At 39.9% G+C, this 18,116-nt stretch overlaps 1 protein-coding gene across 4 annotated transcripts in view; it reads right to left on the bottom strand.

The window, feature by feature from the left end:
- fgfr2 (fibroblast growth factor receptor 2) overlaps positions 1-17,643 on the bottom strand; it is a 54,461-nt gene extending 36,818 nt beyond the window's left edge. For 2 of the 4 annotated variants that reach the window (XM_038294720.1, XM_038294714.1), the window contains exons 1-6: positions 17,048-17,643; positions 14,218-14,476; positions 6,202-6,459; positions 5,789-5,863; positions 3,921-4,087; positions 812-935 (exon numbers count right to left, since the gene is read on the bottom strand). In XM_038294720.1, coding sequence (XP_038150648.1) covers positions 812-935; positions 3,921-4,087; positions 5,789-5,863; positions 6,202-6,459; positions 14,218-14,401 — 808 coding nt within the window. In that variant the 5' untranslated portion in view covers positions 14,402-14,476; positions 17,048-17,643. The remainder of the gene's footprint in view (positions 1-811; positions 936-3,920; positions 4,088-5,788; positions 5,864-6,201; positions 6,460-14,217; positions 14,477-17,047) is intronic. The other 2 variants (XM_038294713.1, XM_038294719.1) reach the window with 2 other exon arrangements.
- Positions 17,644-18,116: the final 473 nt, after the last annotated feature.

Raw genomic sequence — 18,116 nt, 5'->3', positions numbered from 1 at the left:
GTATCTATACTACTCCTTTATCCTCCCCAAAAATAATTTAGTTTTTTTGTATTTATATATTAATAAATTATAATGAACAGGGCTGCACAGTGGAGCAGTGGGTAGCACTGCCCGCCTTACAGCAAGAAGGTTCAGGATCCGATTCCCAGTCTGGGGTCTTTCTGCATGGATTTTGAAAGTTCTACCTGTGAATGCCTGGGTTCTCTCTGGGTACTCTTCCTCCCACAGTCCAAAAACATGACTGCTAGGTTAATTAGCTTCTCTTAATTCTCCTAGGTTTTAGTGTGTGTGTGAATGATTGTTTGTCTTGTATGTCTCTGTGTTGCCCTGAGATAAACTGTCCAGGGTGGACCCCGCCTCCCGTAGACAGCTGAATATAGGCACCAGCACCACTCGCAACCCCAGCAAGGATAAGCATGACTGAAAATGAATGGATGGATGACTGGATGACACCTTAATTATTACCAATTTCTCTGTTTTGGTTTATCTACCTTAAAAAACCCTAAAACTTGCACTAGGATCCTTTAATATCTTTAAAACACACTATTATATAGCATAGATGTTGACTGCACACTATTAGAAACTATATTATTTATAAATGCACATTTTGGATTTGTGGGTTAGAAAACATAACACTAGTAAAGCCAACGTATTTCATTCTAGAATAAGTTTCATAGTTTTAACCACCTGCATCCACACAACACCTGAGCAACAATTAAACAGCATATGCAAACACACTATCCTCACAGTAAAAAGTTTTTCCCACCAGTTCTCTACCTCTTACAGGTGTATTTAGACTGCAAGTACTGACCCAGTACATCCAGAGTGTAGGTATGGTTGATGGATCCCAAGCGGTTCTCGACCAAACAGGTGTAATTTCCCTTGTCGGACGGCACCACGCTCTCCATGATCAGGGTCCAATGTAGGGGCCGGACCTGTTGATGAGATACAGAACCATTGAGTTGGGATTAGCAGACATGAAAAAACTGGCACCCAAAGAAAAGAATAGAAGGAAAACCTTCCTACAAAATGTGGTGAAAGATGACACAGAAGTTGTTGATTGTTAAAAAAAAAATGCAGAGCCATGTTGACATTACTTTTCTGTTTTCACAAAGATTTCTAACCACAGACATTTTTTTTTTCAGTTAACTTTTCCGGCTTGGAACATATTCACTCATGAGTAAGAATGGAAAATCTTATTAAAAAGCATTTTTTTTTTCATTAATTACTCATTACTAAAGATAGGAATATTTTTTATTAATGAAGCAGCAATCTAAACTGAAATACATCCTGAGTGGAACTGTTTTAAACTTTCTGCTGAAAACAGAAAAAACTGTAAACTTTAGTGTAAACTAATGTCAGGGTATGTTATAGAAATGTTTGAGAACCCCTGATTTAATCCCTGTTTGTTTGGTTTTTTTTGCCATTCTGTGTAGAACCACAGCTGTAGTTGCTCTATTTAAAATGGCACTGGTGCATGGAAAGTACAGGTAAGAGAAAAAAAAAAAAGGGGGTTTCTTTACCACTTCACACAGTGGAGAGGTGAAGCCGTTGGGCTGGGCTCAGGTGCAGCTTTTGTCAAATATTTGTTGACAACAAAAAGAGAAATGAAGTGCCTGTGGTGCAGCTGACAGCTTGACTTTATCATTTCTGTGGCTGCTTTTGTCTTAGCTGTACTGGTGGTGCTGAAAGCTAAAGGAATAAGACTTCAGCGGCTACCCGAACATAATCTGGGCCCAACTTTCCCTCATAGACCATCAGGTGTTAACCACGTGCCTCTGACTTGTTCAGCATCACTGATCATTTCATAAATAAGTTGCATAACTCTCAGCATAAACATTTAACTCATAAATAAACCTGACAGGTGGAAAGCTGTTCTGGTATCCATCAGATTTATGAATGATGTTGCACCCTTCTAAAAGAGGCCATATTCCCCTAATGGATAAATGTACTCACATTAAAGATTGTTTCAAAACATATTTAGTGTGAGATTATGCTGCTGCAATCATCTTATTCACAAAAAGTTAATTAGAAGGATTCCTATATGAAAAAAAAAGAAATATATATATATAGTATATATATATATACATATAGATATATCAACAGCTAGTTTTTCACTTGCCATTGGGACATTTTTTTCTGCCTGAGTTACCCTAACTTCCTGCACTTAATCCAACCCCTGCTGCTACTTGCTTTCTCTATACATTACTGTCTGAGGGTATTTACCCTTTTAAGTCAAGGGTTTATGTTTCTAATTGATGGAGCTAAAGAACCATTTCAAGTAACAGTTAGAGGCTCTACAAAGTATCCTGGTGAGACAAGGGGCACGGATGAGCAATTCCAATTTCACACCAGAAACTCTGCCCGCGTTTCCTTCGTCTCGTCTATTCCCATCTCTCCAGTGAAGGGTGGAAAAGAGGTGAAAGGTCAGATGGTGAAGAGTGGAAGGTACACTTTGTTTGAATAATTTCTTTCATTTTTATTAACAGTTTAGATGGGCAAGGAATAAAAAAGGACAACTTTGTCTTAGATTACTTATCGGAAAACTGATAAAAAAAAACCCTCAAGTTTTCGAAACGTTTGTGGCAGAAGCTCAGAAGTGAAAGTAGGAAAAGTTAAGAACAGCTAAAGAAAACAAAAGCATAAAAAATACTGAAAAAGCAACAAGAAGAAAGTTTTTTTTCCCCTGAACATCCTTTATTTACAAAATATTTTCCACCCAGCATTTTGCAAATCTCTCATCTTCCCAGGACATCTTGAATAAGCACCAATATAATAATGTTGCGGTATAAGCTTAGTTAGAGGGTTCCACCACATGTTAAAATGAAAAGCAGATTTTCCTTATGCCTGTGACTGTTGCAACACCATTAAAATTACATGTTTGCATAACGTTTTCAGATATTTGTTTACAACATTAGGGGGAAACATTATTTGTGATTAGTTTTTCATACTATGTGGTCTTATTGTCAATTGAAATGTTTTATTCTAAAAATAGCTTTGAAACAATAACAAAAAGAAATGCACAAAAGGTTAGGTTTACATTATTTTTCTTAAGTTTTGATTGTATTTTTAGAACTTGATAAGTAATCTTTTTGAGGGTCCATATAGGTATTGCATTCAATGCTCTTTGATCGTGAAATGTTACCGATTTGTTAGCATAAGCATAAGCAAATTTGGCACCAAGCTGTATTTATCACAATGCGATGGGTTTATTAGCCTCGTGAGACCATCCTGATCTTGCGAGCTTTCAAGGTTTCACTCGCAGATCAGTCTAGAGACTCTCCGTTAAAGAAAATTTGGAGCCGTTCACCAAACGAACGTCCAATCAGCGTTGGCTTTGAGGCGGGTTGAACAAGAACATGGCAGCTTCAGCCGATGAAACTAGCGTTAGCGTGGCTATCGAGCAAGTTTTATCGGAATTGCACAGCATTTCACTGAAAAAAGAGCAAAACACTGCTCTGGAGGCTTTTCTCAGAGGAAAAGATGTTTTTGCTCTTCTCCCGACTGGTTTCAGCAAGAGTTTGATCTATCAATTGGCTTGTGGTTGTGTTTTCGTTGTCGCTCTGTTAGTACGTCATATGCATCGTTGATCTGATTGGTTTATTTGGCCCGTCTATCACCAACATAGGCCAATCAGCTAACCAGTATTTTCGCCCCTTCCCAAAATTACTTCAATGGAAGGTTTCCAGATGGATATGCGGAGCAAATCCATCTGGCAGAGTCAGGTTATGGGTTTGACTCCACTACTATGGTTCAAGAGAAAGGTTCTCACAATGGAAATGCACTGAATGCTGAGGTTTATATCAATAGTAAATAATCTAATTTCAAAATATTTAAAAGCAATGTCAAATTCGCAGCCGGAAAAAAAGGCAGCTGAACTTATATTCATAGTAAATTGGATGGAGTAGAGCTTCCCCTACCTTGAATCCTCCCAAGCGTTCATGTTGCCGGAAAGGCCTGCCGTTTTTAAGCCAACGTATCGTTGGGTGGGGGTTTCCTCCGGCAGGGCAGCGGAACTTCACTGTGTTTGCAACTGGAACCACTAGTTCGTTCTTCTCGTTCTTCCTAAAAGTCCAGTATGGAGCCCCTGCAAGCGGACAAAAAACAATGTTTAGTCATTTCCTGGCAATGTCCACTGCATCAACAGCTTCACTTCAAAGGAAATTGGGCTATCTTAATCCAGATGCGCCGTGAAGCATGTCTGAAAAAGAATCAAACCTAGACTGCTTTAAAGACTTCCCTCCCCTTTTTTCTTGGAAAAAGCATCTTAACTCTATCCATTTGCACCATGTGGCTCAAAGATCTGCAATTCAAAGACTAAACATAAACACAATTTTTTTCCCCTGTGGGCTCTGCAGGGTGCAATTGAAACTAAAAAAAGATCAGCTCTAAAGGGTTGGGCGTTACCGAGATGGTAACCGGACCATCACATTTAATTTTTATCTCATTCTATTTAACAGTTTTTTTTTCTCCTCCTACTTCCCCCAATTATCATAGCTCCCTTATACATCACTCTGTTAGATGCGAATGACCAAAATAACTTATAATGCTTGAAAAGTCATTATGCACCACAAGATCAAAAGCTTTGTAAGGTTTTCAAATATGAAAAGCAGTCCCACCATTCAATGTATCAAAAATCTACCATCTTGTGTTTTTTGTTTATTTACTGCAAACTTGTGTCTGTCCGATGGATTTGCTTCCCCTCTTTCCCCCTGCACCTGGGACTATGACTGTCTAAACAGACTGGCTGAAGGCTGGAAGAGACACTTAAAGACAAACAACAACCCAAACGGTCTTCCACGACATCACTTCCTCTTCTCCTGGCAGGAATACAAGCAAAAGAGGGAATACCCACAGATAACATAGTGACTCATATTAGTACCGAAGCCCCAGGAGCATTTATTTTTTTCAAAGTTTTCAGTCTATGAACTATCAGATGCTTCTAATCCTGCAACAACAGCACCAACCGGACATGTCCAGCATATTTGGATGGCTGTCAGAAATTGCTTTTTTCCTCCCGAATGCTTTAAACTGCTTGTAGCTTTTTTTTTCCCAAAAGCTCTGGTGCTTCTGTTTCCTCACACAATCCATAAACAGGACTGTTAGATTAGTTGGCCTTAGAAAATGACCCTTAGAAGCACAGGAATGGCTATTTGTACTTGGGTTTTTGTGTTGCCCTGTGATGGACTGATCACCTGTGCATAGACAAAAAAAAGAAAATACAATTTTACAGAGTTTGAAAGGAACCCTGCACAACCAAAGGCCTAGTCAGCAAATCAAGTCTCAACTTTTATAGGTGAGGAGTGATGTTTCCCATGCTCCCTTTCCAAAGGGGCAGAACCATCAGACCTTTTTTACAGATGAAGCCAAACTGTCTCACTGGCCCAACTGCTGTGGCCCCTCAACTCCCAGTAAGCCTTGTGTATCCGGACTCCTGCTTATGCACGGCTGTTTGTCCTCAGCTGGCCTCGGGTAAGCTGAGGTTATCTAACTCCGGCATTTAGTCAAGATTTTTTCCCTCAAAGTTCCCCAAGAAAGCTGAATCCATCATTATGCCTCGGTTTTACATATTATAGTTCACTCATTTCTCTTGTTCCATGAAATATTGATACAATCTCTACTTAAAAAATTTCTGTCATAATGCCCTTCCTAATAAGAACATGTGCTGTAAATCACTGTAGTGGCTATGCTGTATATTAAGCTTGAGGATATGTAACTTAGATTCCATTGATAAGGAAGATGAAGCTCTCAAACTTACAGAAACCCCATTTATTCATCCCATACTCACTTGACTGCATGCCATCTGGCCAAGTATCCTCCGACCGGTCTGTATCGTCCTCATCATCCCCCGACCAGGTTGCATCTGCATAAAGTAACCATGGTTAGCATCACCTTTTACTTATATTCCATTAAGCACCACAACATCTACAGATTTCACATTCTGCTATAGTTTAAGTTAAATATTAGTCAAGATTCAACTTTAGGTCATTTGTCTGGTCAATCAGGTTGTAGATTATAACTATTGACCACAAACAGACACATGAACCCCCAGCAGACTCTGTTCAGAAAGACAAAATCCTCTTTGTCCAAATAAAATGATTTCCATGGCCACTTTCTGAATTAAACCATACTCTACCCACCCATCCAACTCCAATCTGTCTGTCCTGCTCTGCCTTATCCTGAACTGTCTCCCTGACTCACCTGTGACATTGACTATGAAGCAGACCGTGTCTTTGCCCACACTAGTGCAAGCATACAGGCCCGAGTCCCTGGGCGAGGCATCACGGATCTGCAGCACCTCATGTTCAATCAGCGTGCGGTTGTTGAGGCCCAGAGAGCTGCCATCTTTGGTCCAAGTGATGGTCTCCGTCACCGGCAGAGGACAACTGAGCTTCAGCAACTCGCCCGGTTGCACTGAGCACACCGTGGGCTTAAAAATTTGGTATTTGTTCGATGCCTCTGCAGAGCAAATGTGGAAAGAGTTTGAGGAGGAAGTTGGGAGGGATAGAAAAAGATTGAGGCAGAGAAAGGGTGCAAAAAAGGAGGAACAACAAGATGGGAGAGGAAGAAAGAAGCCAGAGTTTAGGAGATTAAACACCACACACCATTTAAATCAATCTATGCAAGAGGAGAATTGAGGAAAGAAAAAGATCTGCTTTTTAACCATAAAACCAGAATATAACCACCAACTCCCAGTCGGTCATTTGAATTACTTCCCATGGAATCCCAGATCTGTTATCAGTTTATCTCTGATTGGTGTACAGATTTAGTGCATGCAATATTTACTGGAGCAGCAAGTGTGGAGAAGATCTTAACAACTATTATCTGCAGTGAGCAGGTGAGCATTAGTTATCAGTATGTTCACACATCCGGGTCAAATTTCCAAGCCCCATCAGTGTAAATGTCAGGTAAACCAGTGTATTTAAGCAAGTACAAGCAGCACAGGTAATAGAATTCAAGCCAAACTGCAAGCCAGAGAGGAAAGCAGCAAAAGGGCCCAGGGCAGAAGCACTTGCCAGGCAGGGGATATGGGAAGATGGGAGAGAAATCTTCTTTGGCTTTTTTTCTAATTTCCAATGCGTATTCAGGCTACAAAACGTCTGACCTGGCCAACCCCTCTGTTTCCTCCCTCAGACTCATCTTCACTCTACTTTATAGTTTCTTGGCCATGGAAGATCTATATCCCAGCACAGGATGTGTAAAGCTCAGCCAGAGAGCAAGAAATACACTGGATCCCCAAGAGCAATAAAATTGACATTTCTAGGAGGAGAGCCAATTCTGCCAGCTAGTGAACAACAAGCTAACAAGTTCGGAATAAGGAGCATTTCCAGTCCAAGGAGGAGGATCGAAATCCCAGAATCTGAGACATTTCATTTTATTTTACAAACACACATTCAACCCTTCTAAATGTTTTCACTACAGTTTAAAACATGTTGTACTTACAGTCCCATGTTAATGTGAACTTTTTCCAACTTTGCTATGTTAAAACTGCTTTTTATTTCTGTTTTAATGCAATAATCAACACAAAGCAGTAGGGATGCACAATATAATCGCCCCCCTATCGGTATCGGCCTGTATCGGCCTTAAAAATTAATATCGGACATCGGCCACCCCACCGATATTTAACCCAATATTTGATCAGCTTCTGAGTTTCTAAAGTCTAAAAAAAAAAAAAATACTACTTCTTCTTCTTCCTCAAAAACTTCTTTTTTACAGACTTAAAAACTTCTAAAGACGAGGGAAAAAATATTGATACATTAAAATATCACAATATCTTCATTTGCTGATATATTGCCATTTAAAAACACCATATCAATCTCTTTTACTAATGAAATATTGCTATATGTCATCGTTATGCTACGAAATCCCCCAAAAATTCACGAAATTTTGCCATATTTTTATATGTTGATATATTGACGCGGTACCGATGTATTTTACTAACAAAATCTCACAAGAATTTGCAAAATATCACGAGAGTTTGTACCAGAACGATGAAATTTCACGAGATTTTGAAAGTAAAATAGATCGATACCGCGTTTTTAAAAATCTATTTGATATCAGCAAATGAAAATATATTTGAGTATATTATTTTTCAAAGTGTCAGAAATGGATAACAAAACTGCTGTTTTCAATGACTACTTATTTTTGTCCAGCTTTAACATCAGTATCGATATCGGTTATCGGCTACATGAGTTTTAAAATATCGGCATATCGGATATCGGCCAAAATCCCAATATCGTGCATCCCTACAAAGCAGTGTTTAACTGTGACGGGGAAGGAAAAGTTTTAAAAACAGTAGCAAACAATATGTGCAAATAAGATCTAACCAGAATTTAGCAGCCGTCAATAAAATCTGAGCAACTAACTGCCTACAGTCATCACCTAAGAATAAAACTACCGTACATGTATTGTCAAAAGTGTCTCTCACATCTGTGGGTCTCTGCAGCTCTGTTATGGCTCTATGAGTGACTCCTCTGTTCAATTCTTTGTTACCTTCTCAGTTTAGGTGATAAGCAAAGTAAAAATTATGAAAAGCATGCACATTTTCATGCAGCTTTACAATCACATAGTATTTTGTTTCTGTCCAAAAAAAAAAAAGTTAAAATTTGTGGATGCAGCTTAAAAAAAAAATACAAAAAAGTTAAAGGAGAGGGATGTGCAATATATCTGCAGTAAATTCAGTAAAAACAGTAATTGAGGACTGATAGTTGTTGTTTTCTGAGGCAAAGCCATGTGGTATTATTTTTGGGTACAAACATGTTCGTTCGTCCCCATTCAACAGATGGAAATACTTTTTGCAAGACACTCTGAACAAAACAGGAAGAAATAGAAATTTTCCTCTCAAATGAAATGCATCAGTTTCCAGATGCTCTGTGTAAATATTTCAGAAAATAAGCCCGATTTAAATGATTGGGGACAGAAAAAAAAAACAGCAATGGAAAAACGTATAAAAGAGGAGTGATGATGGCTAATGAGGAGAGTTTTGGGGTCTGATAGGTGTAATTATAGAAGCAAAGGAACTCCTAGTTTTTTCCATACCTCAGTGTAGCTTTTCAACAACACCTCCACCACAGTTATAATACATGTTTTCTGTGTTAGTCGTATAAAAACAATAAACACAAACACACATCGGCCCTGAAAGGATGGGAAAGTCATCAAGTAACAAGTCAGCAGTTGAGACATGTGTGCAGACTTCAAAACAGCCCCCCACCCACCCCCACAGGCAAAGAGGCAGGTACAGTTTCAGTATTGTCTTTGTTGCTACTAAAGCGGAAATAATTAACCCCTCCCTTTTCTGAATGTGTGGTCTGATAGGAGGAGGGTCAGGCTGATTGATGGGGAGCTGTCTTCACTACCTTTTTACGACATTTCCACAAGCCTCTGCTTTTGCTTCACAGCTGCTGCAAGATTTTCCCTTTTTATTAGCTTTACTAAATAAATTACTGCTGGGATGCGGGTACGGACAAATTCGAGAGGATCCTGACATAACAAAGAAACACCTGGAATTGCAAACCCTCCTGTTAAAAGAAGTGGAAGGAAACCTCTCCAAATGGTGTATCTCGTTAAAGAAAGCATGCAGGTGTTGGTTTTGTTGTCATCCTCTTCTTATCTCCGCTGTGTGCATCTGTCTCCCTCCATCAACCCACCCTTCTCTTATTCTGCCCTCCCTCTTCCCACACATCCTCACCCCCACATCCCACTCCCACCAGTGACCCAGTTGACCTAACTCTGACCCTTCCCTAACCTGTTGACACGTCTCTAACATACCCGATTGTCCATGGGAACCGCTGACATTAAAAAAGCAGACATGAACAACGATGGAACAAACTCAGATGAGATGAAAAATTTGAAAAGCACCAGGAAACTTTTTACTGCTCTTCTAGAAACAGACTTTGTCTCGATTTCCATCCAACAGCTTTACCCCGCCTCGCCACCTTCATCTGTGTTCTGCCTACGCATCTTATTTATAAAACTCATTTTAGTGTCCCTTTTCCAACACGTTTCCATCAGGTGTGATATTTTCAGGCGACCCTCTCCTCATCCGTATTCGCACCACTCTGCCTGGCAACAACCCGTTTACAGCAGAGCTCAGCCAATTCCATGTCAGGCTTGCTATCTGTCATTCCACTACAAACCAGCATGGACTTGTTAGGTGGATTTTTCCTTAGCTGATTTTATAAATATCAACCCTACAAAGACTTTATTTTTTTTCAATAAAAATGCTCTATTAAGCTAAAGCATTAACAAAATAAATAGTCTTGACAAAATAGCCTGATTAAACCTGTGTTTACAGATACACAGTTGAAACATCAACGACACTCGGAGGAATACTTTGCTTTAAATGCTAAACACATGGATGTGATATTGATGGAGAAAACAGTAAGTTTGTTTTGTGAAATCATATTAAAATAATTAAGAAGCACATCAAACTGAACATTAGGTAAGATATGGTGGTAAAGGGAAGATAAATGGAGTTCATCAGAGAATAATTATTGTAGAAATGATGCAGGCTGAAAAAAAACAACTAGACGAGGGCAGAGGCTAGAAAACAATCCTAAACTTGCAACAGAAGCTCCTATAAAACCGTTTGTTTAGTTCAGACCTAAATCTAACTGAGCTCCATTCAATATCGATGAGCTTTACATTAATAATACATAAAGGCAAATAATTGTACTTGATACAATTTAAAGTTAAGCACTGCTTTGAGCCAAATGAAAATGTTTCTGGTAATGAGGCGTTTAAAGGAAGATAATACGTTTGACGTCAGTATGCATTGTAACACAGTCTGTTTAAAAGGATAATGGATCCACATTAATGTCAAGGTTTGGATAGGTGCAGTTAGAAAATTCTTATCTATGTGTACTTTTTCATTTCATCTAGCACCGATCTCCTTTCTCCGTCTGACACCTGACCATGTTAATATCCATTCCCATGTGCGGACCGAACGGCCCAAGTTGACACAGGCAGCACCTTTTTCAGGCTTCTTATCAGACCAGTGTGAGGCAGGACAGTGCAGCGTCAAGCCAAAGCAAACAACATACTTGGACTTGCATGATTAACACCATCCAACGGCAAGTTAATAAAAGTCCTCGTGTGAAAGCTGTGCTTTCAGTCCAAAAGCCCCCGCCCCGAATCCTGTTGGTCGCTGACATACTGTGTTTATGCCGTTCAGTTCCACTGTCAAAGCTACGCACTCCAGACACACACCTCATGTCATTAACTGGCCAGCTGACATTTTTATGCATTTACAACTGCACTCCTACTGTGTAAATACCAGGGTGTTGTAGATAGGTAAGCCCATATCACCGTCCAGTCTAACATAGGAACACATTTACAGCGGTATTTCTTTTTTTATGTGCTTTGTTTTTTTGTACCGCAGAATATCAGGTAGCGCAGATATGCCAAGAAACATCAAAACCTCCTGCCGGATATCAACCTTGAAACTCATCTTTTTTCAGTGCCTAATGCTAAAACTCTTCCCCCATGTGCAGACGATATTTATTAAACTACTTTAGTATTTTGGAAAAACCTGCCGCTCTGCTGATCAGAATGTTTTTTTTTTTAGGAACAGAGTTTGGCAGCAGCTTCAGGAACGCAAAGCCAAACTATGAGCTGACTTCAGTCAGCTGCTCTCATTCCAGGCAGCCTGGTGCTATGGTCGTTCCACATGAAATACAAAAAGGGACTCAATGTCAAAGACACACACCTTTCAGATTAGCCTCCATTGTTATTCAGCTCTGTCAGTGTATTTTTATCGCTGCGCAAACATAGAGCTCCTGGACGATGTAAACACTTCCATAGATACTGAAGCTGCTGCAGCATCAACAATAGGCCTGTTGTGGAGGCTGTAACCAGCGCGCTTTGCTCCACTTCTTCTGTTACAGCGACTACAGGTAAACAAACTAGCAGGGCCACCGGAGGTGCAGGCGTGGGCTCAAAGGAGACAACACTGATATGCAATCTGAATCATCTCCAGCAAGCTGTGCTCCTCCACACACAGACGACGATGTGACCCGAGCCGCTGGGCGGCCAGGGGTGGAGCTGCTGGAAATACTAAACATCTCTAAAGGAATTGTTGCTGCGACAGAGAAACCAGGACCTGATATTCTGTGTCTCCAACATCTGTTTACTACAAATAAATCAACATACTGATTCAATCACACTCAAATCACGTAAAACTGTCCAAGCTGAACAGAAAACACTGACTTAGATAAGATTGTGCAGCGCTCTGTGAAAGGAATCTCAATCCTTGAACTTTTCTAATTTAGTCAAATTATCAAAAACAGTCATCTTACTTTTTGGGGGGATTTTATGTACCAAAAAAACACACAATATCGCATGGTGGTAAAGTGGAAAAACTTTTTCATGTTTAAAAACATTTTTTGTTTCATCCAAACACCAAGTTTTTTTTTCTAAACCCAGTCCAACAAATTTCCCTCAGAAGTCACTCAGTTTCTAATTTAGTATCTGGAGATACTTTTATGGTGAAGCAATAGAAGGAGCTGAATATGGGACAATAACTGAAGAAAACCTCTTAGAAGATCCTGCAATATTGAACCAGTATTAAAGGGAAGATATTCAGATATTCTTTACAGCATAGATCTACCAATTACTACGCTTGAGCTTTTTTCCAAAGAAGAATGGACCTGCAGTCTATATATAAGCAGCAAAGTAGGGGATAACATTAGGTGCAACATGCAGCATAATTACATCAAAGTAATGCACTGCTTTCTGTAGAGTAATCGCATAAAATCACAAAGAAACAAACTTCAAATTTGTGGTTAAATCAAAACAAGTGAGAAAAGGTTCAAAGTGTTGTACACCTCATCATGTGTCTAACTCTCCTAATCTCCTGTCACATGACTTTTCCAGCGACCAGCTCTTTGCAAGCTTTCCAACAGATAGAGAAGTCAAATATGCACAAATCCTCTTAGAACTTTCCTAGAGGATTGTGTAACTCTGGAGAGCTCGCTCCTTCCTCTCTGTGACCAAGTTAGCGTAGCTTTCAAGCCATGTGGGGGCTCAAAACTCACCAGCATGGAGCCAACCAGTCTGGGATAGAACAACAATAACAACAGGAGACAGGATTTCAGGCAGCCTATTATCAAGGTGGACAAGAGGGATACCCTGACCTTCAGGGCAAAGGCCAGGAATAGGTACAGTCTGTGTGAATGTGTGTGTGTGTGGGAGAAGATGTTGTGGTTTAAAACGCGACACTCTCTATTTGGCCTAACTTAAAATTAGCATGATGATGAAAGCCTGCGAACAAAGAGCTTAGGAATGTGGTTCATCGTCTATCACCTAAACAAATTAACTTGTCTCTAATCAGACTGAGCTATGACTAAAAATACAAATAAAAAACGACACTAAAAATTTCTGAAACAAGAGTTTCAGGAACCTTTTTGGATTAAGAAAAAACAACTTTGAAACTTTCCCCGTTCAAATGTGACTTTCTCTTTTTCCTCCTCACCCCTTGTTCCTCTTTTCAGGCAGGAAGGTTTAATAAAGAGATGCCAGGATAAACACAGTCCCACCCTCGCTCTCTCCAACACACACAGCGGGTCACAAACCTGGCTTTAACACTCAATCCCACCAAGGACCAAAAGAAACACCAGCAAGGGAAAACAAAAAAAAGTGTGAATCATTCACCCCCCAGTGTGGAAAACAACACCTCATTACTCTGAAGTAAATCATTCCCCTTTTGTTTGTTTAATTAAAATCACCCTTAAACTGTGTGTGAACTTTTTTACAACTTGCAGGACTCTAACTTACAAACACATTTTGCATCAACAGACATTTGTATTTGTACACCTTTTCACCCTTTACTTTTCAGCCCATACCCTCATACTTCTTAGCCAGAAGGCAATGTCGTCCTTTCTTTCTGTCAAACAAACCTTTACCCCGAGGTGTTTAGGTTTAGGGTCACTGCTTTGAGTCAAATTGTGTTAAGAATGTAATTTTTCTGAGCAAGTCAGAGAAAACAGAAATAATCCTGTGTAGGTATATCTTCTTTCAGCCAGCTGACCAGCAGTGCTTTCCCCTAATCTTATTGAAACCTTGAAATAAATTAATAATGACTCATTTTGTAAGTCAAAATGGTAATATTCATTAAAAGAAATAATTGCAATTAATCTAGAGACATGTAAGACGCTCCTCTATAACTACATTTTTGTTTGTCCCCAATGACTCCCCTGTTTCTTCTCCCATGCTTCTCACCTTCAGGTTCTGCCTTGGTCTCCACCTCCCTGGTGGCTGTGAGGGGCGGCCTGGCCACGCTGACCGTCAGCAGGGTCAGCAAGACGGCCGCCAGCAGCCAGACCCACAAGGCCATCCCGTCAGAGGGGGAAAGGGCTCCCCATATCCCCCTTCTCCAACACCTCCCCCTGGACACTGATCCCATCTGGGGGGGTCCACCCAACCATCAACTGCTGCAGTGGTGTTCAGGCTTTCACTCTGTGGAAATCAGTCACCTGAACTGGGAGGGGAAAGAAAAGAGAGGGAGAAATTAGTTTTTGGAGGGGACATTTCAGCTGAAACATTTGATTTTATTGGTTATGCAGGAACTACTCTACGTTCACAATGATTTTATTTTTGCTCAGGCAAATGAGAAAAAAAAAAACTGAAATGCTGTCGAACAAGCCACACCACAGACATACCAAAGCTGTGAGGCGGCGCAACCGCAATGCGTCTCTACAGCTGATCTGTGATGGTATGGATTGAGAATATATTGTAAGAGCCATAGCACTGTGTGTTGAGAAGTCAAACCTGTTTGCCGTCTCTCCAAGTCCCAAAGCCGCTGCATTTTAAAGATCAAAATCAACAAAGTTTATTCAATTTCACATAAATACCTAAATCTAAAATAAAAAAAGCTTAAACCTGTTGCATTTCAGCTTGCTTATCATCTTTTTTCCTCTTCTAACTCGGACATAGAACTGATAAGGTGTAGCAGAGCCTTCACCTTCTCAACTTTTTCTTTCATGAGCAACAGACACCTAACCCTGATGCCCTTAATTGTTTTTTAATATTATTCCCTCGACTTGATTCTCAGGCTGACTCATCTTTAACTGAAATGCAGTATTTCAATATTGGGACCCACGTATCAGCCTGTTTAACCAAACATCTGCGGTTGAAGCGCGGTTTAAGTGTCTCTGGAGGTTTGCTAAAGTCACGCTTTCCTGCACTCCCTCTGCTCCAGCTGGACTAATCGGCTGGTTTCACCCCCAAAGACTTCGGATTCTGGATTTAAAAGAGCACTGATTTAAAAACCCATATGCAAACTTAATCTGTAAACAAAAAAACTTTTTATATGACAAAATTCAAAATTTGAAAAGTTGAGCATAAACTTTTACCAGGGATTTATCGACCATTAAATAGCTCTATTTACAAATCAGTAACATCTAGTCCTGTCAAATCTGGACTGAATTAAGATTCAGATTAGATACAGATTCTTCAAAACTAAGAACTGCAGTGCAATTTTTTGGTATTTAAACAAGACCTAATTTAAGAACAAAAAGTCCAGTTAAACAATTTGATATAAGAGGTTATAGAAGCCCTGGAAGCAGTGAAAGTACCTCATCTAAAATGCCTAATATATATGTATTTAGTCATACTTCATTTATCAAGCTAATCAATGGGTCTGATAGAAATAAATTAAAATCTTATTGGGATAGCATGAATAAAATATGAAGAGGTGATTTAAATATGAATAAATATTAGAAATCTGCATTTAAAATAAAATAAATAAGTTAAATCAAGTAAGATACATAGGTTTCACCTAGGAAAAAAAAGAGAATTCAGCTGAATACCTTTAGCAGTCTGTTTAAGACAAAGTAAGATACCTAAACAGCGGATATACACTGAATACTTTGCATTTACTTAATCATATTTAGTTACTTTAACACAATTGTTTCATGTTGGCAGGGTAGTACATAAAACAATTGTGTTAAAGTAACTAAATACGATTAAGTAAATGCCAAAAGTGGTTGCATATTTTTTTTTCAGACAACTGATGTCAATGATGCACATTTGGATTTATGCACAAGCTTAGTGAAAAGCATGCATATTTTTTGTTTGATTGCTGTAATTACACATTATTGCTTCAAAACCCATTGGTAAAAGCGAATTTTTTCCTCGAGCTAAATTAAAATACATATATTTTGCAACTCTGTGTAAAAAACTAAACCCGACAGCAACGAAATCATCGAATAATAATAAAAAAAAAAAACAGCTGAGCGCGCACTGTTTGACAAATGCACTCATTGCATAGCTCATAGTTTGGATTTTGACGCAGCAAACAAGAACTTTTGCCTCACATATGAGCACTGCTTTTATTTTACTCCTCAGGCTCTGAACGACACATCTTGGCACTGCTTGAATTCTCATTGAAATTCAAATCAGTTGGCTTTTTTTCCCCCTACAATGGGAGCTCATTTGGAGCTGCTCGGTGATTTAGGGCTCCGGCACCAAGCAGTGAAAAAACAACTGCAGTCATGGGGTAATTGGCACCATAAATGCCGTGTAGGAAAATTAAGCCAAGTAATAAATAACCAAGACACTTATAATGAGCTCTAAAGTGATGATGAGGCAAGGTGTTGTGCAGCGCAGTGCGCCACTTTCTGAAATAAACTGACTCTGCGCTTTACCCAGAACACAGCATGGTGGTGGCAGTATTATGCTGTGGAAAGGGAAAGTTTGAGAAACTTATCCGCTCAGCAGAGTGCTCTCTAAACCTCTGCTTGGCTCCAAAAATTAAATGAAACGAAAAAAACTGAAACTTTACCCTATATGGAATCTTATCTAACTTCACCCATTACTTTTTACATGATGGATAGCTATAAGTAAAGTTATTTTGCGCAGAATGCATTTTTTCCAAATGTCTATAATAACTTGGACAGAGCTATTTCTTTAGAGTTAAGTCTAAGAAGCAAACTAAGACCAAGAACGCAGAAATGATTTGTTCCCAAACTGAGGATGACTGCAGAACTCTTCCCCATGCAATGCTTTATGGAGGTTTGCGCCTTTATTCTAAACAGACAAAAACACTCACCAGGGAGGACTAAAATCTTGAAGATCTCTGTTTTGACATGCAGAGATAAGGAGGTAGTGAGCAAGAGATGAATCCTGAGAGGAACGTTTTCAGCACCACAGTGCAGCAAAAAAAGAAAAGAAGAAAAAAAGGAGAAATCGAGGCGCTGCCTTTTCTCGGCTTACTATCCCACAATCAGCCGACGTCGACACTGATCAGAAATATCCAAAAGCAGATTTACAGCCGCAGTCCAATGCCATGCAAGGAAATCCGACTTTACGCATATGATCCTGAGAAAAAACAGCGCATAAAAACCAAGTGGCTTTCTCCCCTCACAGAAACTTTCCTCCCCGTCACCAAGTTTCTCCCAGAGCGCAAAACATGCCCGGAGCGTCCGAGTTGCACACTTGTCAACTAAACCAAAAGTCTGCAGGCGCTAAAGACGTGGAATGAGGCTGAATCTGGAGCGGAGGATAGTTGTCCGATGCGGAATGTCATAAAATCCATCCAAGCGCGGTTCCCTCCGTGGCAAAGAGCGTCTTTACGCGTCTCCCTCCAGTCCTGTGCCGACAGCCTTCGCGCAGTCCTCTCAGACTCTTTTGTCAGGTTTACTATGTTTTTTTTTTTTTTCCTTCTTACGTCTTACACACCGCCCTCCTCCTTCCATCCAAAAAGTGTTACTCCCCCCTACTCCCCCCTTTTCCACTCACAAGAAGTTGTAATTCGAGCCACTTCCTGGCCACAGTGCCTTTGGGCCCAACCTTCCTCCGCCCATCACACACTGCAGAGTTTCCTGCGCTCAAACTTGCTCTCACTCGGGGTCCAACCGGAGCGCCTGTGCGCCTCAGAGGATGCAATAGCTCACAAAGCCACGCCGCCTAGTGGCTAAACTTTATCCTGCAGGCTGATCATCCTGTAAATCAGAATGCACATATTCCTCACATAATTCCCCCAAGAGAAAAATAGAAACGAATTCACAAAAAACAATCATATACTTAAACAAAGGGGCATAAAAAGCCAACTTCTGATTACTTTCACTACTTCTTCAACTACTAATGCAGACCTTGCATGTTTTTCATACATTATGACT

This window comes from Cyprinodon tularosa, unplaced genomic scaffold (assembly GCF_016077235.1).
Source record: "Cyprinodon tularosa strain WSP-4 unplaced genomic scaffold, ASM1607723v1 ctg343, whole genome shotgun sequence".
Classification (NCBI taxonomy): domain Eukaryota; kingdom Metazoa; phylum Chordata; class Actinopteri; order Cyprinodontiformes; family Cyprinodontidae; genus Cyprinodon; species Cyprinodon tularosa.
Note: the sequence above shows the minus strand (reverse complement) of the source record. Positions and strands in the feature narration are given on the sequence as shown.